We start from the raw sequence: 20,145 nt of genomic DNA, 5'->3' as shown, positions 1-20,145 counted from the left end.
CGGTGGAGGTTGTGACCTGGTTGGCCTCTGGCACTACTGCAATGTGTGTGTTATAAGAAACTCAAACAAAAAATATAATGGGATTGGAGGGCCATGTTGTCTGAAGCAGCTTTTGTCGGCCACTCTCAGACCAACCCATCTATCCCACTAGTCTGATCTGATCGGGCAGTTCTTGGTTCTGTTCCTGCTTGTTCTCCACAGAGATGAGAAGGGACGATCTCTCACCCAGTGTTTCGTTTTTTTCCTAGTGGAAAAATCTAAGCCATCTCCTCCATGCCCGCCTGCTGCCTCCTGGTGCCTGGATGGCTGGTTCAGGAGCCAAGGGAAATGTTACTATTTTTCTAAAGCCGAAGGGAACTGGACCTACAGCGAGAACAACTGCTCTTCACACGCTGCCTCCCTGGCCGGGATTGATAATCTGCAGGAGCTGGTGAGAAGCACAGATGCTTTGTGCCAAGCCCAGCGATCATCGGCACCACAGACTGGGTTGGAGTCAGGCTGGGCTCAGCCCCTGTAGTCCAAAGTGGATCCCGGATGCATCTCTGGCTGGGCGGCCAGAGTCAGTGCGGTTCTGGCAGCTGAATCCTGGCTGGACTTAGGGCTCCAGCCTCCCTGACGCTGCATCTGCTCAGCGCCCCGGTGACTCAGTCAGATCCAGGCCAGTGGGCTGCCCTGGGATTTGGAGGGCATGAGAACCTGCCTCCCCAGCTCAGCCCAGCCCAGCCCCAGGGTTTCCTCAAGAGTGGGGCAGGGAGAATCCAGCAGAAGGTAAAGCCGGCTCTATGCCCCCTCCCCTCAACTTCCCTGCCCTAGTGGCAGGAATCTGACTGCCCCACCCCTGCAGCTCCCTCTCCCTCCTGGCCTTGCTGTGCTCTGAGAAGAGCTCAATTCCCGCTTCATCCAGTAGATGCCAGAGCTCCAAAAAAGAAGACTGGGGCGGGTGAAGGGTTAATACGTACTGGTTCCTTCACCCAATAACAAAGGCCGAAGTCTCTAGAAATCCCCTGTTGCTCTGTGGGGTGTTGGAGCAGCACAGAGTCAGGGTTTAACACAGCTGTTTGCTTATATTGCATTTGTAAGAGTTCCCTGCTGCCCTAAAATGGCAAACTAGACCGCTGGATCAGCCTCTGGAAGGACACAGGCCAATATCCCCCTCCCCCTGTTACGCCTCCTGCCCCGCCAGAACCCACAGATCTCACCCAGACATGGAGATCACAGGGTCTGGGATTTCTTACACCATTTTCAAAGGCCAGTCAGACTCCATTTCATTAATTGTTTTATTTCTGCCCCTCCCCACACTCTCAGGGGAAGCACTGAAACAAGAAACAAAAAAAAATCAACTCCACACAGCAACACACACCCTGACAACCCGTCTGGAGGCAAGTGAGTCAGATCCTCAGCTCACCACAACAAGTCACATCTGTTGCCGTAGCATTCTGATCTGTTCATGCAGTTTCTGACTCCCAGCTGGTCTTGGGAATATCACTCTCAATTGGCAGGAGTTTACGACTGTTACCCTGTGGGTGGACTCACTCTTTTCTGGGGCCTTTTGCTAGTTGATCCTTTCTCAGGGTCACACTCCTCTCTCTGCTGAGCAGCTTTCATCTCTCAGGTAAGACGTGACTCTTGTATTGTGCAGAGGGATTGAGTTAGTCCCATAGTCAGAGGATATTACAGAGATGGGTAGCAAGATAAAACCTTAAGATAGATAGTATGGTGGGGCACTGTGAGAAAGAAAGAAATGGGCATGTGACTCTACATTACATATATATATATCTCCATTCTGTATCAGGGAAGTATGTTAGGCCTTAGTTCTGAAATGTAACATGTCGGATTTCCCACATAGAGCAGGGGAGAGAGCACTGAAGGGGTGGGTGTGTGTAAAATTTAGATTGTAAGATTTTGGAGACTTTAATTTTTCTATAAAGTCCCATGCCCCTCTAGCTAAGCAACCAGACTAATTGATACAATCTCTCTTCAAGGCAAGGTTGCCTAGCTTCAGTGGTTCTCAGCCAGAGGTATGTGTACCCTGGGGGTACACAGAGGTCTTCCAGGGGGTGCATCAACTCATCTAGAGATATTTGCCTAGTTTTACAGCAGGCTACATAAAAAGTACCAGCAAAGACAGGACAAACTAAAATTTCTTACAGACAATGACTTGCTTATACTGCTCTATATTACACTGAAATGTAAGTACAATATTGATATTCCAATAGATTTATTTTATAATTATTTGGTAAAAATGAGAGAGGCAGCCATTTTCCAGTACTAGTGTCCCTGACACTTTTGTATTTTTAAGTCTGATTTTGTAAGCAAGTCGTTTTTTAAGTGAGGTGAAACTTGGGGGTATACAAGACATTGGATATTAGGAAACACTATTTCACTCGGAGGGTGGTGAAGCACTGGAATGGGTTACCTAGAGAGGTGGTGGAATCTCCATCCTTAGAGGTTTTTTAGGCGCGGCTTGACAAAGCCCTGACTGGGATGATTTAGTTGGGGTTGGTCCTGCTTTGAGCAGGGGGTTGGACTAGATGCCCTCCTGAGGTCTCTTCCAACCCTACGATTCTGTGATTCTAAGACAAATCTGACTCCTGAAAAGGGGTACAGTCATCTGGAAAGGTTGAGAGCCACTGGCCTACATCATGTTGTTGTTATTGCGAGAGGGTGGTGAAAGAAAATAAAAGTAAGAGAGAAGCGTGACAGGATATCCTGATGTCCTTGTCAAGTGGACACATGATATTGCATCAACTTGGAGGAAGGGAAGAGAATGCTGCCAAGAGGTGAGAAGTGTCCAGAAGGAATCTGTACCCTCAAGCCAGCCAAGTAGTAAACTGCGTGTATGTGTGTGTGTTCATTCCATATTTTTTCCCTTCTATGACTGCTCCTCTCGTCCCCTCAATTTTTCATTTCCCCTCCCCATAATAAACCTTTCTTTCCCCTCCCTCCCTCTGAGTCTCCCCCTTCTCCTCCTCTGACCCTTTCTATGCCTTTCTGAGCCTTTCTATCCCCAATGTACTTTTCTCAGCCTGGCCCCAATTTCATCATGTACTTCTCCATCACCCTGACTCCCGTCACCCACCAGAGGCAGGGAGGAGGAGTAAGAACGCACCTTGTGGCTCAGCGTGGCTGAGAGCAGGGATTGAAATGTGCCATCCTTGGAGGACAGGCGGCTGTGGGGAGTGGTTCAGGGGTGAGGAAAGGGCACATTCGCTCTGCTTTTAGCAGAGAGGAAACTGATGCTTCCTCCATACTTTAACTCCTGGTTGACCATTCTCTGCTTCCTCCCTGTGTCTCCTCCCACTCCGCCCTCCATCATCCTCTTCCATTCACTCCTTCCCAAGTCCCTCAGCACAGCCCCATGAGATATTCTGGGGCTAGGAGCACCTGCCAGGCTCTCAGCCTTTGTCTACAGAGTCCCAGCTCACCTGTTTCACTCTCTCCCTTCACTCCCAGCGTGTTCTCTCCCACTTTCACTTGCACCGGGTAGAGACTGAGTCAACAGTGGTGCAGTGAGGAATTTGGGCACCAGGCCAGTTCTTTCTTCCTTCCCATGAGCTCTTAGTTCCATCCCACCATGACTTCCAGTCTGATTGAGTTGCTCTGGGCTGCCTGCCAAGTCAGCTTCCTGGTAGGGCGAGGAGCATGTTCAGTTCTGCCATGGAAAACAGCCAGCCTCTGAAATCTACTGGTCAGAACCCCCAACACCAAGGCAATTGCCTTTAACTCACCCATGGAAATGGAGCTTGGGCTGTAGCATCCCTGACATCACAACTACCTCCCGCCTACATGGCTCTGGAGCTGACGCTCCCCATTGTATTAGAATGTGGGAGGCACCTGCGCTGCTAGATCTGGCTGATATTTTTCATCCTAAGCTTTTTGCAGGTTTGGCAACCCCAAAAGGTTTTATGAATTTGTGTCGATGTTGACAAATTGTTTTGGGCAATAACAATCATCATAAATTATTATTATTATTAATATTAAGAGTGATACAATTAATGGGGAACATATATATTTCTTTTATTCTCCTCTCACCCCCCCAAAAACATTGAACCGCTTTTGCTCAAAATCTGGAAAAATGTCCCCTGAGCCAGACCTGACATGGAAAATTTAAGACGGATGGGTGAAAGTCTCAGAAAGTGATCGAACAGGGGATTGTGATGGAAACACATAGGCAGCCTTAATGGCTGCTATGGCCAGTGCTGTGCGGGTGCGAACCGATGGGAGATCCTGACTATGGGAGAAAGCTCAGGGCCAGCATTGCTTATAGCTGTCTCTTATGACGTGAAGTGAGCTGTAGTTCACGAAAGCTTATGCTCAAATAAATTGGTTAGTCTCTAAGGTGCCACAAGTACTCCTGTTCTTCTTATGACATGGGTATACAGTACTTAGGTTGTTGGGGCCCTGATCTCAGTTGAGGCCTCTAGGTGGTACTATAAGATACTTGATAACAGAAACTAGCTCCACCACCTTTGAATAACACACAGTTCATCAAAAGAACAGGAGGACTTGTGGCATCTTAGAGACGAACCAATTTATTTGAGCATAAGCTTTCGTGAGCTTCAGCTCACTTCATCAGATGCATAAAAGTGGAAAATGCAGTGAGGATGTTTTTATACATACAGACCATGAAAAAATGGGTGTTTATCACTTCAAAAGGTTTTCTCCCCACACCCCAATCTCCTGCTGGTAATAGCTTATCTAAAGTGATCACTCTCCTTACAATGTGTATGATAATCAAGGTGGGCCATTTCCAGCACAAATCCAGGGTTTAACAAGAACGTCTGAGGAACAGTGGGGGGGGAGGGTAGGAAAAAACAAGGGGAAACAGGTTACCTTGCATAATGACTTAGCCATTCCCAGTCTCTATTCAAGCCTAAGTTAATTGTATCTAATTTGCAAATGAATTCCAATTCAGCAGTCTCTCGTTGGACTCTGGTTTTGAAGTTTTTCTGTTGTAATATCGCAACTTTCATGTCTGTAATCGCGTGACCAGAGAGATTGAAGTGTTCTCCAACTGGTTTATGAATGTTATAATTCTTGACATCTGATTTGTTTCCAATTATTCTTTTACGTAGAGACTGTCCAGTTTGACCAATGTTCATGGTAGAGGGTCATTGCTGGCATATGATGGCATATATCACATTGGTAGACGTGCAGGTGAACGAGCCTCTGATAGTGTGGCTGATGTTATTAGGCCCTGTGATGGTGTCCCCCGAATAGATATGTGGGCACAGTTGGCAACGGGCTTTGTTGCAAGGACAGGTTCCTGGGTTACTGGTTCTGTTGTGTGGTGTGTGGTTGCTGGTGAGTATTTGCTTCAGGTTGGGGGGCTGTCTGTAGGCAAGGACTGGCCTGTCTCCCAAGATTTGTGAGAGTGATGGGTCGTCCTTCAGGATTGGTTGTAGATCCTTGATAATGCGTTGGAGAGGTTTTAGTTGGGGGCTGAAGGTGACGGCTAGTGGCGTTCTGTTATTTTCTTTGTTAGGCCTGTCCTGTAGTAGGTGACTTCTGGGTACTCTTCTGGCACTGTCAATCTGTTTCTTCACTTCAGCAGGTGGGTATTGTAGTTGTAAGAATGCTTGATAGAGATCTTGTAGGTGTTTGTCTCTGTCAGAGGGGTTGGAGCAAATGCGGTTGTATCGTAGAGCTTGGCTGTAGACAATGGACCGCGTGGTGTGGTCTGGGTGAAAGCTGGAGGCATGTAGGTAGGAACAGCGGTCAGTAGGTTTCCGGTATAGGGTGGTGTTTATGTGACCATCGCTTATTAGCACTGTAGTGTCCAGGAAGTGGATCTCTTGTGTGGACTGGTCCAAGATGAGGTTGATGGTGGGATGGAAATTGTTGAAATCATGGTGGAATTCCTCAAGGGCTTCTTTTCCATGGGTCCATATGATGAAGATGTCATCAATATAGCGCAAGTAGAGTAGGGGTATGAGGGGACGAGAGCTGAGGAAGCGCTGTTCTAAGTCAGCCATAAAAATGTTGGCATACTGTGGGGCCATGAGGGTACCCATAGCAGTGCCGCTAATCTGAAGGTATACATTGTCTCCAAATGTGAAATAGTTATCGGTAAGGACAAAGTCACAAAGTTCAGCCACCAGGTTTGCCGTGACATTATCAGGGATAGTGTTCCTGACGGCTTGTTGTCCATCTTTGTGTGGAATGTTGGTGTAGTGCCAATCTTTAAAAAAGGGAAGAAGGAGGATCCTGGGAACTACAGGCCAGTCAGCCTCACTTCAGTCCCTGGAAAAATCATGGAGCAGGTCCTCAAAGAATCAATCCTGAAGCACTTGCATGAGAGGAAAGTGATCAGGAACAGCCAACATGGATTCACCAAGGGAAGGTCATGCCTGACTAATCTAATTGCCTTTTATGATGAGATTACTGGTTCTGTGGATGAAGGGAAAGCAGTGGATGTATTGTTTCTTGACTTTAGCAAAGCTTTTGACACGGTCTCCCACAGTATTCTTGTCAGCAAGTTAAAGAAGTATGGGCTGGATGAATGCACTACAAGGTGGGTAGAAAGCTGGCTAGATTGTCGGGCTCAACGGGTAGTGATCAATGGCTCCATATCTAGTTGGCAGCCGGTATCAAGTGGAGTACCCCAAGGGTCGGTCCTGGGGCCGGTTTTGTTCAATATCTTCATAAATGATCTGGAGGATGGTGTGGATTGCACTCTCAGCAAATTTGCGGATGATACTAAACTGGGAGGAGTGGTAGATACGCTGGAGGGGAGGGATAGGATACAGAAAGACCTAGACAAATTGGAGGATTGGGCCAAAAGAAATCTGATGAGGTTCAACAAGGATAAGTGCAGGGTCCTGCACTTAGGACGGAAGAACCCAATGCACAGCTACAGACTAGGGACCGAATGGCTAGGCAGCAGTTCTGCGGAAAAGGACCTAGGGGTGACAGTGGACGAGAAGCTGGATATGAGTCAGCAGTGTGCCCTTGTTGCCAAGAAGGCCAATGGCATTTTGGGATGTATAAGTAGGGGCATAGCGAGCAGATCAAGGGACGTGATCGTTCCCCTCTATTCGACATTGGTGAGGCCTCATCTGGAGTACTGTGTCCAGTTTTGGGCCCCACACTTCAAGAAGGATGTGGATAAATTGGAGAGAGTCCAGCGAAGGGCAACAAAAATGATTAGGGGACTGGAACACATGAGTTATGAGGAGAGGCTGAGGGAGCTGGGATTGTTTAGCCTGCAGAAGAGAAGAATGAGGGGGGATTTGATAGCTGCTTTCAACTACCTGAAAGGGGGTTCCAAAGAGGATGGCTCTAGACTGTTCTCAATGGTAGCAGATGACAGAACGAGGAGTAATGGTCTCAAGTTGCAGTGGGGAAGATTTAGATTGGATATTAGGAAAAACTTTTTCACTAAGAGGGTGGTGAAACACTGGAATGCGTTACCTAGGGAGGTGGTAGAATCTCCTTCCTTAGAGGTTTTTAAGGTCAGGCTTGACAAAGCCCTGGCTGGGATGATTTAACTGGGAATTGGTCCTGCTTTGAGCAGGGGGTTGGACTAGATGACCTTCTGGGGTCCCTTCCAACCCTGATATTCTATGATTCTATGATTCTATGTAGAGGGCTTCTACATCCATAGTGGCCAGGATGGTATTTTCAGGAAGATCACCGATGGATTGTAGTTTCCTTAGGAAGTCAGTGGTGTCTCGATACTGATTGCAGCCAGAAGGCACGGGAAAGCAATGTGCCCCACTTGCTACATGGATCAAACAGAGAATGGAGAAGACACAGCCAAAGCTCTTACTAACCCTGCAGGCTCACAGACAAAAACCAGACCAGGTAAGCGAAGCTTCGCAAGTGGAAGAATGATAAAGAATTATGGAAAGTATTGCTGTGTTTACAGTGCGCCTTTAATCAAAAGGTTTTCTCGTCCAGTGCTCAAGGCCTGAAAAAAGAAATGCTGGGGTCACATTCTGGCACTTTTTGGGGGAGCCAGAATGATGTTCACAACATTCCAGTACTTCTGATAATTGGACTTTGAACCGACGTACCAGAACACTGATCTCCTCCCAACAAAAGTCCCAGAACAGTGTGCCGGAGTGTTCTGGCAGGACTCAGACCGTGTTCTTGTCTGATCCTATTTAGTAAGCGTGGGAGGACAAGAAATAGCTGCACAGATGCTCAGTAGTGTTTCCTTCACACTTCTTAGAAAACAATGCACATCTCCAAACTAATTGTTCTATAATATAACATTATAGCCCAGTCCCTATGTACTCTGTGGCGACCTGGGTTTAAATTCTGCTTCACTATTCCTGGATTCTGTTGCATCCGGTGGAAATTCTCCGGTGGTGTCAGATAAATTAAAAATGTGAGCTGTTGTGGAATTAAATATGAAAAAGATAATGCAATGAGTGCAGCATCCTCTGTGCTATTTAATATGAAAAGCCCTGGTCAATTTTTTTTAAATAAAAAGTTGCTTTTTAAAAAATAAAACTTTTATTGATGCTTTTAGCAAACATTTTAATTTAATGGTTTTCATCTTGGGGACTCTCCTTTTTTTCAATTGAAATTTTTGAAAAAAAAATTGTAAAATTAAAAAAAATGGAAAGAGGATTTCAACCGCAGCAAAATGAAAACAATTTCACAGTTTTTCTGCAATTGTTCATTTTTCAACCAGCTCTTATTATATTAAATTCAGTTTATTTCACTCACTTCCTACATTTTCCACATGTGTCACGTTGTTATCTCTAGGTTTCAGAGTTAATACTTCATAGTGATGAATCGGTTATTGTCCTATCTCAGAGCTGTTGGTTCAGGCTCTCTGCAGACTCAGGCAGATACTGCTGCATTGGTTGCACTCATGTCCCCTTTTCAAGCTGTTCTTTGAAGCCACAAGGACTAGAAATATGTATTTTTAAACTAAAGGTCAGATTCTGGAGCACAGTTATTCAGCAAGGTATGAATCCTGCAGCCATAGAATTGTAGAATAAACAGGGCTCTGGCTATAATGCACAATATTACATTTCCCAGGATTTACTGGCAAATACAGTTCATAACAGTGTTTGCAAAACAATACTTGGCCACTGGGGACTTGGCTGCAGGACATTGTTGATAAATATGTTTCCTCTATCTCTCCTAAAGCAGCCTCAGGCACAATAATGTATTTTTTCTTTTTCAGATAAATCTAACTTCTGGCTTTGCCGTATCCTCTGGAAATATTATAGGCTAGTCACGGTCCTGTTTATACTTTTTCTCATTATTGCTATTATTGTTTTGGCAGGTGAGTTGACAGCAATTCCTAATTGAGTTTTTGGTGTTTGTTTACCCTTCACAGTCAGAATCATGGAAGATGCACAATCCAGCCTCCCCAACCTTAGTAGTGCTGAACCAGCATGTGATAGGAAAGCAAAGAGCCTGAAGTCTGACATTTCTGCTTTGCTTCATCCCTCTTGCTGAATCGTGAACTGGTTGTTTCACCCCCGTTTCTTACAACCTTCTAGTTGAGAATCTCTAGGGCCTCTGTGCCTTGGAGAAGCGACTTGAGATTTGACAGGGGCGTTGGCTTTGGGTATGTCTACATGGCGCAGATAACCCAGATGATGGACACCCAAGTCTGAGCACCCAGGCTAGCCTCGCCCAGGTGCAAGCATTCCCACAGCAAAGCCCTACCCAAGTTACTGTGTCCTCACTAGTTATGTGCTTCCCATGTCTCGCTAGGACTTCTGATGGTGTATCCCATGATTCTTTGTGGCAAGATGCTTTGGGATTCCTTCCCAGTCACTTGTGGGAGAACTTGTCTGTCCTTCAGGGGGCGCTGTGGGGAAAGACATTGGACGACTATGAGCACTTGAATGATTTTCATAAATTCATTCACTTGAGCAATTTAGCCTGCATCTTCCGTACTAAGTTGGTGGGTTCCGGCCTGAGTTAAACCAGAGTCTGGATTCTAATCCATCCCCCAGCCACTGTGGGCTTAAATCACCTCCAAACACATTACTGTTTTTTCCTTTGTGGATGGGGGGCTAAAACCTGGGGAAGAGCCTGAGTTAAGTTCGGTGACCCTTTGTGTCAAGGTTCTGCCCTGGCAGTTCCCATGAAAAACCACCCAAATTTAGACAAGTCATAAGCCTTTTAAAAATTTCCATTCATAGATGCTCAGTAGAGATTTGTTAGAGGCTTGGACTTTGAGTAGCCTCCTGGACTAACTTTTGCGTGTTTGACTTTACAAACTTAACACTTTTTTTCATGTAGTGTTTTGTCTATATTAGACTGTAGGTTCCTCTGGGAAATAACTGAATCTTAATTCCGACCTGTAACATTCCACACACACCGCTGTCACTAACTAATCATAAATGGGGCACAATGACAGAGATTTTCCTAGAACATGTAAAATTGATAGAGATTTAAGGGCATTTTTCATTCCTGAAAGGTCACGTTTGCAGATAGGAAAGCCAGAGCCCTGAGTGCAAAAATGCATGCCCCTGTCTGCACGTGCATGTATCATAACTGCACATATAAATAGGTTCTCAGCACCTGAGATCATCATTTTGATGCCTACCTAGTGTTTAGCCGGGAAAATATCTCATGTGATTTCAGACCAACCCATAGCAGCCTCTGCTAACCAAATGGCACCCCCCCCCAGCCTCAGTTTCCCTCACCAAGATGGGCATCCTTAGTTTTCCAGACATATCTGCCTGAGTCTGCAGAGAGCCTGGACCAACAGCTCTAAGAGAGGGCAACTACCTGCTGGAAATGAGGCTGGTCCCTCCGGCTAAGTCACAAACAAATGTAACACCCTTCCAGGGTAACAAAAGTCCAACTAAAAGTCCCACCCTCCAGGGTGAGTTCCCAGTTCCTTCTGGGTTAACTTTCTGTGTCTCTGGGATGGAGAATTCCCCCCCCCACCCCCGCAGGCTGGAGTAACAGCCTCCTGCAGACCCTGGCTCAGACCCTTCCATAGAATCTTACCCACTCTCTGTGGTTCCACTCCAGATTGATTTCTTTCAGCCCCCTTAGTCCCACCCCCTCAGGCCGGGAAGCCCTAAATTATTTATGGCACAGATCAGGCAGTTCCTGTCTCTCCTTAAAAGCCTAGTCCCCCATGACAATGTTATTCCACAGTATTTGCATACCCATTTCATAAAACCCCACAGTCAGCCTGACGCTCTTGTGTCTGGTTTCCAGCTTGCATGTGCATTGCACATTAAGCCACTCACCTCCATTGCTTGCTAATGTGCTATGATGGAATTTATACTGGGGATTTGGGGCCTTGCGTTCCTCCCATTAAGATCAACGGCAAAGCTCCCGTAGTCTTTCATGATGCAGCGTCAAAGCTTTGTGGGACTGTTCAGCCTAGAAAAGAGACAATTAAGGGGGGATATGATAGAGATCTATAAAATCATGACCGTGTGAAGAAAGTGAATAAGGAAGAGTTATTTACCCCTTCTCATAACACACGAACTAAGGGTCACCCAATAAAATTAATAGGCAGCAGGTTTAAAACAAACAAAAGGAAATATTTCTTCACACAACACACAGTCAACCTGTGGAACTCATTGCCAGAGGATGTTGTGAAGACCAAAAGTATAACTGGGTTCAAAAAAGAACTAGATAAGTTCATGGAGGATTATTAGCCAGGATGGGCAGGGATGCATCCTTATGCTCTGGGTGGCCCTAAATCTCCGACTTCTGAAAGCTGGGGGTTGGATGACAGGGGATGGATCACTTGATAATTGCGCTGTTCTGTTCATTCCCACTGAAACATCCGACAGGATATTGGGCTAGATGAACCATTGGTCTGACCCAGCATGGTCATTCTTATATCCTTGTCCATGAGGATAAAATTCACCCAAGTATAGACCCAGCACACAAACTTTGTGCCACTTGCATCCTATTTGGAGAATTTAAGTGGGTGTGGGGTATAATCCATGTCCACAGGTTCTCAGTGCAGGGTGGAATATCACTCTTTGCCTCTGAATCCTGTACAGAGAGGGGATGGGAAAGATCCTCACTGTTGTGTTAATTTCCTTTTCAGTGGTTAGAAGTAGGCCCTGCCCAAATCATGCCGCTACCACATGTCCAGTCAATTGGATCGGATTTCAAGGGAGAACATACCAATGGAAATGCTACTATTTCTCAAAAATCGATGGGGATTGGAATTCCAGCCAGAACAACTGCTCTTCGCTCAGTGCCTCCCTGGCTACAGTTGACACCCTGGAGGAAAAGGTGAGAAACTCTGTGATCCCGATAGTCTGGGCTTGGCAATCGCTAGGTAATGATTGAGGAGGTGCTGCTCATAACTCTATAGTTAAACCTGAGGAATATTTTATGCTAGGGCTCAGCAACTCTAGAACAAGGAGATGCCTCAGTACCAGGTCTCATGATGAGAAGCCAAATTAAGGCCCTGATCCGACAGTGAGCTCCAGGCAGATAGATTCCTGTACTCACAGAGGCAGGGGGCTGCCCAAGATGAGTCTATTCTAGTCCAATCTAGATAGGTTCTTATGCCACACTCATCTCTGTAGTATATGAGCAGAATCATGGGCTTAATAATATTCTGGGAGTCAAATTCCTACACCGTCTCAATATTCCTAAGCAAAACACTTTAAAGTTTCTGAAGGAATTCATCTAATAATTAGACAAGCTACATAACTGCAGTACATCACCATTTAAAAAAAAAATAACTAGCACAGAAACAACTGGAAAGTGAAATAAAACTATTTTAAAACTGGCAACATTTGCCCCCTGTTGGCTGGCATTGACGCGCCCAAGAAAGGGTTATGGTCGAACCTCAAAGAGTTATAAACACCTCAGGACTGGAGGTTGTTTGTAACTTTGAAATGTTCATAACTCTGAACAAAACGTTACGGTGGTTCTTTCAAAAGTTTGCAACTGAACATCAGCTTAATACAGTTTTGGAACTTTACTATGCAAAAGAAAAATGCTGCTTTTTACCATCTGCTTTTAAATATAACAAGCTCAGAAACAGTTTCCTTACCTTGTCAAATCTTTTTTTTTTTAACTTTCCCTTTATATTTTTAGTAGTTTATGTTTAACACAGCACTGTTCTGTATTTGCTTTGTATTTTTGGTCTCTGCTGCTGCCTGACTGTGTACTTCTGGTTCCAAATGAGGTGTGTGGTTGACCAGTAAGTTCATAACTCTGGTGTTTGTAACTCTGAGATTCTACTGTATATGGATTATGCTGACTCTCTGAGGCAGGTGGATCATCAACTCATCCCACAAATAAGTGAAGTGAGAGTGGTTTTCTTAAGAGAGGATCTAGGTTGAGGGCTGAGTATCCAGAAGGAGGAATTCTAGGAGCAGTCACTCCTGGGCGGGGAGGAAGATTAGAGCTGATCTTACCTTGTTGTTGATTTCTGTACTGATCAAGCAAAACTAAGCTTTGTTCTACTCTTGGTGGACTTGGAGAACAACTGATCGCTGTCCTCTTGATGACAACCTTTCACATATTTGAAAACTGCTGTCATGTCCCCACCTCAGCTTTCTCTTCTCAAGACATTCCCAATTCTTTGAACCTTTCCTCATACGTCATGTTTTCTAACCCTCTGATTATTTCTACTGCTCTTCGCTAGACTCTCCCCAATTTGTCCACATCTTTCCTAAAGCGCGGTGCCCAGAACTGGACACAGTAGCCCAGCTGGGGCCTCACCAGTGCTGAGTAGAGCAGGACAGTGACCTCCTGTTTCTTACACACAACACTCCTGTTCATACACCCCAGAATGATATTAGACTTTTTTGCCCATAGCATCACACTGTTGACTCATTTAAATTTCAGAGTAGTAGCCGTGTTAGTCTCCAAGGTGCCAGAAGTACTCCTCGTTCATTTAAATTTGTTATCCCTCTTTAATCCCTTGTGGGATCCGGCCTAAATGTCTATTTTTCAATGAATACATCTGGGGATAATTGGCATGTTAAAATTGTTCACAAGGTCATAAGTTCCAAGTATAAAAAAAACTGTTGGATTTTTTTTTTCATTATTTGATATGTGCTATTGTAGGGGTTCTCAACCTTTTCCTTTCTGAGGCTCCCCCAACATGCTCTAAAAACTCCACACGATCCAGCTGTGTCACAACAGCTGTTTTTCTGCATATAAAAGCCAGGGCTGGTGTTAGGAGGCATTGCAAGGCTAAGTTGCTCAGGCTCCAGCGGCGGGTGGTGGGGCTCAGCGTCCCGGGCTGCAGTCCCATGTGGTGGGGCTTTGGCTTTCTGCCCTGGGCCCTAGCGAATCTAATGCCGGCCATGCATGGAGGGCCCCATGAAACCTGCTTACAGCCCCTCAGGGGGCCGTGGGCCCCTGGTTGAGAACCACTGTGTTATTGCATAGTCTGGTGGTCTTGTAAACTAGTTACATGTGTGGAATGTGATGCAGACACTTGTGTCTTTATTGTATCTCCTCTCTTAACTTCTCAGTAATATGTACGGCACAATTTTCATTTTCACTTTTATTTGTTATAAGGATTTTATGCTGCGCTATAAGGGACGCTTAGAAACCTGGATTGGCCTTACCAGGGAAGAAGACAAGCCCTGGAAATGGGTAAATGGCACTCCGTTCAACGACCTGTAAGTCCCTTTCTTTGCATCCCCTTTCTATCATTTTGGTCTAAGGCGACTAACGTGCAGGGAGATAGTCTCAGCTGGTGTGCACTGGGGTAGCTCCATTGACTTCTTCAACTTAGACGGAGCTATACGACTTACGCCGGCCAGGAATCTGTCCCACTGACTCCAGCGGTGTTGTTTGATTTGTTTTTTAAATCCCATGGCCTTTGTGTTGCAGGTTTCCCATAAGGGGAGGAGGTGAATGCGCATATCTGAACGACGAACAAGGTATCAGCAGCTCAAGATGCAGCACCGGGAGGCGCTGGGTCTGCAGCAGGCCAACCTGATGCACAAAACCAAGGCAAAAGGCAGTGAAAGGCCTTCTGAATGAGGGAGATTGATGAAAACCACTGTTGATAGGCCTTACTCTCACATTATTTGTCACTTTGCTTTCTAAATTGGAGATGTCAACCACTGTCGACCCACTTGAGTTTCGATGGAAAATTGGGTTCGGAAATTTTTGATATTTTGTTAAAAAACAAACCCCTGAAAATCAAAATGTTTTGATTTGAGAATGCCACCATGGTGTATCATGGGAGTTGTAGTTTTGTTTCCTCATGCCCCCAATCTCTTCTGTGGACCAAGCTCCCAACCTGGACTACATCTCCTATGATGCACCATGGACAGGGGCTCCCATGATACAGCACATCCCCTCTCCAAGAGGGGAGATGCGATGCATTATGGGAGATGTAGTTCTCATAGATTTATAGGTTCTGAGGCCAAAAGGGACCACTGTGAACATCTTGTCTGACCTCCCGGGTAACACAGCCAGAGAACTGCCCCAAAATCATTCCTAGAGTAGATCTTTTAGAAATACATCCAATTTTGATTTAAAAATTGTCAGTCATGGAGAACCTATCACAACCCTTGGAAATTATTCCAGTGGTTCATTAAGGTCACCATTACAAATTACACCTTATTTCCAGTCTGAATTTGTCTAGCTTCAACTTCCAGCCATTGGATCATATTCTACCTCTCTCTGCTAGATTGAAGACCAATTATTAAATATTTGTTCCCTATGTAAATACTTATAGCCTGTAATCAAGTCACCCCTTCATCTTTTCTTTGTTTAGCTAAATCAGCATTTCTAAATCAAAATATTTCAGTTTGGATATAAAATTTGAAGTTTTCTACACAAAACGTCTGCCCTATATTCTGACCAGCTCAGGTCTCAAATAATGTTCCAGAGTGTCCAAATTAGGTCCTTCAAGTAACGTAAAAGTTAATTTTCTGGATATTAATATATTTTTACATATGACCAACTACAAAAACCATCAAAGAAAACACTATGTTCTTCCCTTCCTCTGGAAACAATACCTCTCCTACCCGGGTTCTCAACCTGAATGTTGCAAACTGGCTGTTACAAAAGGGCTGTAACCACACCACCTTTCCGATAGTGTTAAATGAGAAGTCACTCCTGATGTGGAAAAGGTTGAGAACCCTTGATCAAGCAATTGCACAAACAATTCCCCAACAGGCATTCTTATCTTAGTCAATAAAGAAAATGGGAGAGACACTTTGTGTATTGGATCTTATTCACTAAGATGTGAGCGGTAGCTGTGATTAGGTGACAAATATAGCCATAAGCCACCGAAGGATATGCACTGGTAGGCTCCTGGACTGTCCTTTCATGGGCCTTGTTCTCCATTATTGTTATCATGAGTCATTGTGTATTATGGCTGTGCATAAAGGCCTCAGCTGAGATCCAGGCCCCATTGTGCCGGGCGCCGCCCAGACACACAGCGAGAGACAGTCACTGCCCCAGCTGAGATCAGAGCCCCGTTTTGCCAGGGGCTGCCGAGACACACTGCGAGAGACAGTCACTGCCCCAGCTGATATCAGAGCCTTGTTGTGACTGTGAGTCACTGGTACATGAGCATGCAAGATGAAAGTCTTCATAGAAAGAGGACACAGCAAACTCAGGTAACTGTGATGGTTAGGAGTGGAGAGGAAGGATATTGGTTAAATCCCTCTCCCAGGGGCAGGTGAACCTTTCTAAGGTTCCTTTTGGCTGCAGAACAGCTGCACGAAAGATGGTTAATGGCCCAGATGCTTTTCAAGCCTGCGTGATCCTAGGTGAATGGGGAGAGACAGGTGCCTCCAAATGGGAAACCACAACAGCCAGCTGGCTAGGGGTCTCCTTGCCTGAGCTAGCCAATGGGAGATGCCAGTGAGAGGGGGCATGTTGTCACTGGTGCTGAGCCCACACTCAGAAGGGGCCCTGGTACTTGGACCGTGGCCCTCGCCCCCTTTCTCCGCCTGTGCTCCTCCCCGAGGCTCCACCCCCGCGTGACCTCTTCCCCCAAGGCCCCGCCCACTGCCCGCTCCTCTCTGTCCCATTTCCCCCATGTGAGTCATGGGCGGGGATTGGGGGAAAAAGGCCCAGTGGGGGGCAGGGCCTTGGGGGCGCAGTGTGGGTGGGACAGGGGCGGGGCCACGGTCCTAAGGTTGTGTCTTAAGCCCCATCTCTCTCATAGAGTTAGGGGCTTAAATCCGGGCTACAGGGAAGCCTCTCTTTCCACTTGCCAGGAACCCCTGTCCTGGAGCCAGGCGGCTTCTGCGCCGAAACCATTTCTTGTGAGAAGGTTGGGCCCCCTGCTTCACGACATACATGAAACAAGCTGCCCTAGGAAAACATCCGGACTCTGAACACAGATTTCTCCTCCAAATGGGAAACTGACCGGCCAGGCCCTGGAAACCTGCTCCTGCTTGGCAAAAGGGCAGTGCTGTCCATATGCTCCTTGCTACTTTCTTCGTGATGGGTGTGACGTTTTGCACACGGCTCCTTTACTGCTGCGGCAGGAAGCCAGGCTGAGACGGGAGCTAGGGAACTGTCTAGGAAGAAGCTGACCAACGGCGCTGGGAGAGTGAGAGACAGAGAAGCTTTAGACATCCCCAGGGTCCCCAACTTTCCAGTGAGTGCAAATTTTGCCCCCTTTTACTGTTGCCTCTTTTCGACCTGAAAAATTGAGGCAAATTTTTAGTGCGGTGGGCTAGACAGAAAATTGGGGGAGGCCCCGCCCCTCTACGTGACCCCACCCCCTGCAACTCCTCAGTTAAGTGATGGCCCCTCCTCCTCCCCCTGATGTCCTGCCCCCTGGCCAGGTGGGAGGCTAGAAGCTGGAGCCAAGCAGCGCTGGGTGGCTTTTGCGCTGGCTGGTGCCATGGTGCAGAGGTGGCGAGTTATATGGGCCCGTGGTGCCAGGGCTCTAGCAATATTCAGAGCCCAGGGGCCCAATCAATGTTCAGGGCCGGGTCTCTCCCCCGGCCCCACCTGCCGCCCCACTGCACCTCCCCCGAGTGTCCCCCGGCCTCCCCTTGCTGCCCCGGCTCCCCAAGAGTCCTTGTCTCTCCCCTGCAGCTCCCCGCTGCCTCCCTGCATCAACTGCCGCCGAAGGGTCCCAGCGCCCCCCTCCCCACAACTGCCAGAACAGGCTGACCCTGAGCCTGCCCTTCCCCCTCAGACACTTTCATTTTCCAACGGGACCCTCCACAAGCACAGGGGGCCCCTCTGCCCACAGTCACCGCTCCTGCCCCACGCTGGACAAGGGGCAGCCCCACCCCCAGTGAAGCTACAGTGAGGGGCAGCAGCAGGGGAGGAGGTGCACATGTGATGGCAGCCACCCCCCCCCGCACGGCACCCACCACAGGGGAGGCGAGGGGGCTTCCTGTACCTGAGAGGGACCCTAGGAGCACGTGCAATGGCAGTCGTGCGAGGTGAGTGTGGTGCAGGGGGGAAGTGGTGGGGCCCTCCCCCGGAGCTCACTGCTGCCTGCGGGGAGAGGGCTGGGGGGAATCCTCCTCTCCGGCAATTGCCCCGGGGCAGCCTGTCTGCACCCCAAACCACTCATCCCCAGCCCTGTCCCACCCCAGAGCCCTCACCCCCTGCACCCCAACCCTCTAACCTAGCCCTGAGCCCCCCCAAACCCCAAACCCCTCATCCACAGCCCTCACCCCTGCACCCCAGCCCTCTGCCAGAGCCCCCCCCACACCCAAATCCCCTCATCACCAGCCCCACCCCAGAGCCCTCACATTTTTACATTATTTTAAAAAATATACAGTAACTCCTCACTTAACCTTGTAGTTCTGTTCCTGAAAAATGCTACTTTAAGTGAAACGATGTAAAGCAAACCCAATTTCCCCATAAGAATTAATGTAAATGGGGGGGGGGGTTAGGTTCCAGGGAATTTTTTTTATTTTTTGCCAGACAAAAGACTATTTTATATATACACACACAGTATAAGTTTTAAACAAACAATTTAATACTGTACACAGCAATGATGATTGGGAAGCTTGGTTGAGGTGGTGAAGTCAGAGGGTGGGATATTTCCCAGGGAATGCCTTACTGCTAAATGATGAACCAGCACTCGGCTGAGCCCCCAAGGGTTAACACGTTGTTGTTAATGCAGCCTCACTCTCTAAGGCAGCAGGAATGGAGGGGGGAGTGGGGAAGACAGCATGGCAGAGAGAGAGACAGAGACACACACCCTGTGTGTGAGAGAGAGGGGCTTTGAGACAGCAGCTGCTGCCAGCAAGCTCCCTCCATTCTGAGCCCTGCCGTGTCCCCCCTGCTCTGTGGAGATGGGGGTGCAGGAACGGGGGAGGGGGACACCCTGACAACAACACCCCTCTTCCCCCTCCCCACCTGCACATCGGGTGACCAGACAGCAAGTGTGCAAAATCAGGACAGGGGGTGGGGTGTTATAGGAGCCTATATATGAAAAAGATCCAAAAATCAGGACTGTCCCTGTAAAATAGGGACATCTGATCACCCGACCTGCAGAGCGAGCAGGAGGCTGGGCGAGCAGCTCCAAGGCAGAGGGCAGGAGCATCACAGGGCAGTGGGGGGAGGGACAACTGAACTGCACGGTAATTGACAGCCTGCTGCACTTATACAAAGCCAGTCATTCATAGATCCCAAGGTGCTTTGGGTGAGCCCCTCTCCCCATCTCTCCCCCCCCGGGGTCACCCCTCTTCCCCCCTGATGGCCCCTCTCCCCCTCAGGCCACCCTTTCCCCTTCCCCGCCCAGATGGCCCCTCTCCCCCTCGCTCCTTCCCTCCTTCCTTCCCCGTGGTCGCCCCTCCCCACAGAGCCACCCCTCCTCTCAGGGCTGCCCCTCTCCTCCTCTCCCCTCATGGCTCCCCCTGTCCCCCTCCCTCCCCTCTGGGGCCACCCCTTCCGTGAGGCTGCCTCTCTCCTTCTCCCCAGCACCACTCCTCTCCCCCTCCCTCCTTCCCCTCAGGGCTGTCCCTTCTCCCCCCATCCCCAGAGCCGCTCCTCTCCTCCCTCCCTCCCCAGAGCTGCTCCTCTCCCCCTCCCTCGTTCCTGCCACCCCTGGGGGCCACCCCTCTCCCCCTCTCTGCACCCTAGGGGCCGCCCTTCTCCCTCTCTCCCCCGCAGGCCACCCCTTTCTCCCTCCCTCCCTCCCTCCCCCTCCCCAGGGCCACTCCGGGACTATCATAATGGTCCCTTCTGACCCTAAAGTCTATGATTCTATGAATATCCACCAGCTTTTTGGGGTTTGGCTGCCCCATTCTTTGCAGTTCACCCTAATTGAGT

General features: G+C 47.9%; 1 protein-coding gene across 6 annotated transcripts; it reads left to right on the top strand.

Moving 5' to 3' along the window:
* Window positions 1–1,212: 1,212 nt before the first annotated feature.
* LOC140897593 (C-type lectin domain family 2 member B-like) lies at window positions 1,213–16,101 on the top strand. Of its 6 annotated transcripts, none has more exons than XM_073310391.1 (6): window positions 1,213–1,612; window positions 7,690–7,806; window positions 9,146–9,247; window positions 12,002–12,192; window positions 14,446–14,549; window positions 14,764–16,101. In XM_073310391.1, exons 2-6 carry the CDS (start codon window positions 7,710–7,712, stop codon window positions 14,870–14,872), a joined length of 603 nt encoding a protein of 200 aa, XP_073166492.1. In that variant the 5' UTR covers window positions 1,213–1,612; window positions 7,690–7,709; the 3' UTR covers window positions 14,873–16,101. The 6 variants fall into 6 exon arrangements, with proteins under 6 accessions (XP_073166492.1, XP_073166491.1, XP_073166490.1 ...); XM_073310390.1 differs by having other exon boundaries at window positions 7,628–7,806; XM_073310389.1 differs by having other exon boundaries at window positions 7,607–7,806.
* Window positions 16,102–20,145: the final 4,044 nt, after the last annotated feature.

The sequence above is a fragment of the Lepidochelys kempii genome, chromosome 14 (assembly GCF_965140265.1).
Source record: "Lepidochelys kempii isolate rLepKem1 chromosome 14, rLepKem1.hap2, whole genome shotgun sequence".
Classification (NCBI taxonomy): domain Eukaryota; kingdom Metazoa; phylum Chordata; order Testudines; family Cheloniidae; genus Lepidochelys; species Lepidochelys kempii.
The sequence above is the reverse complement of the archived record's forward strand: the minus strand, read 5'-3'. Positions and strand labels throughout refer to the sequence as shown.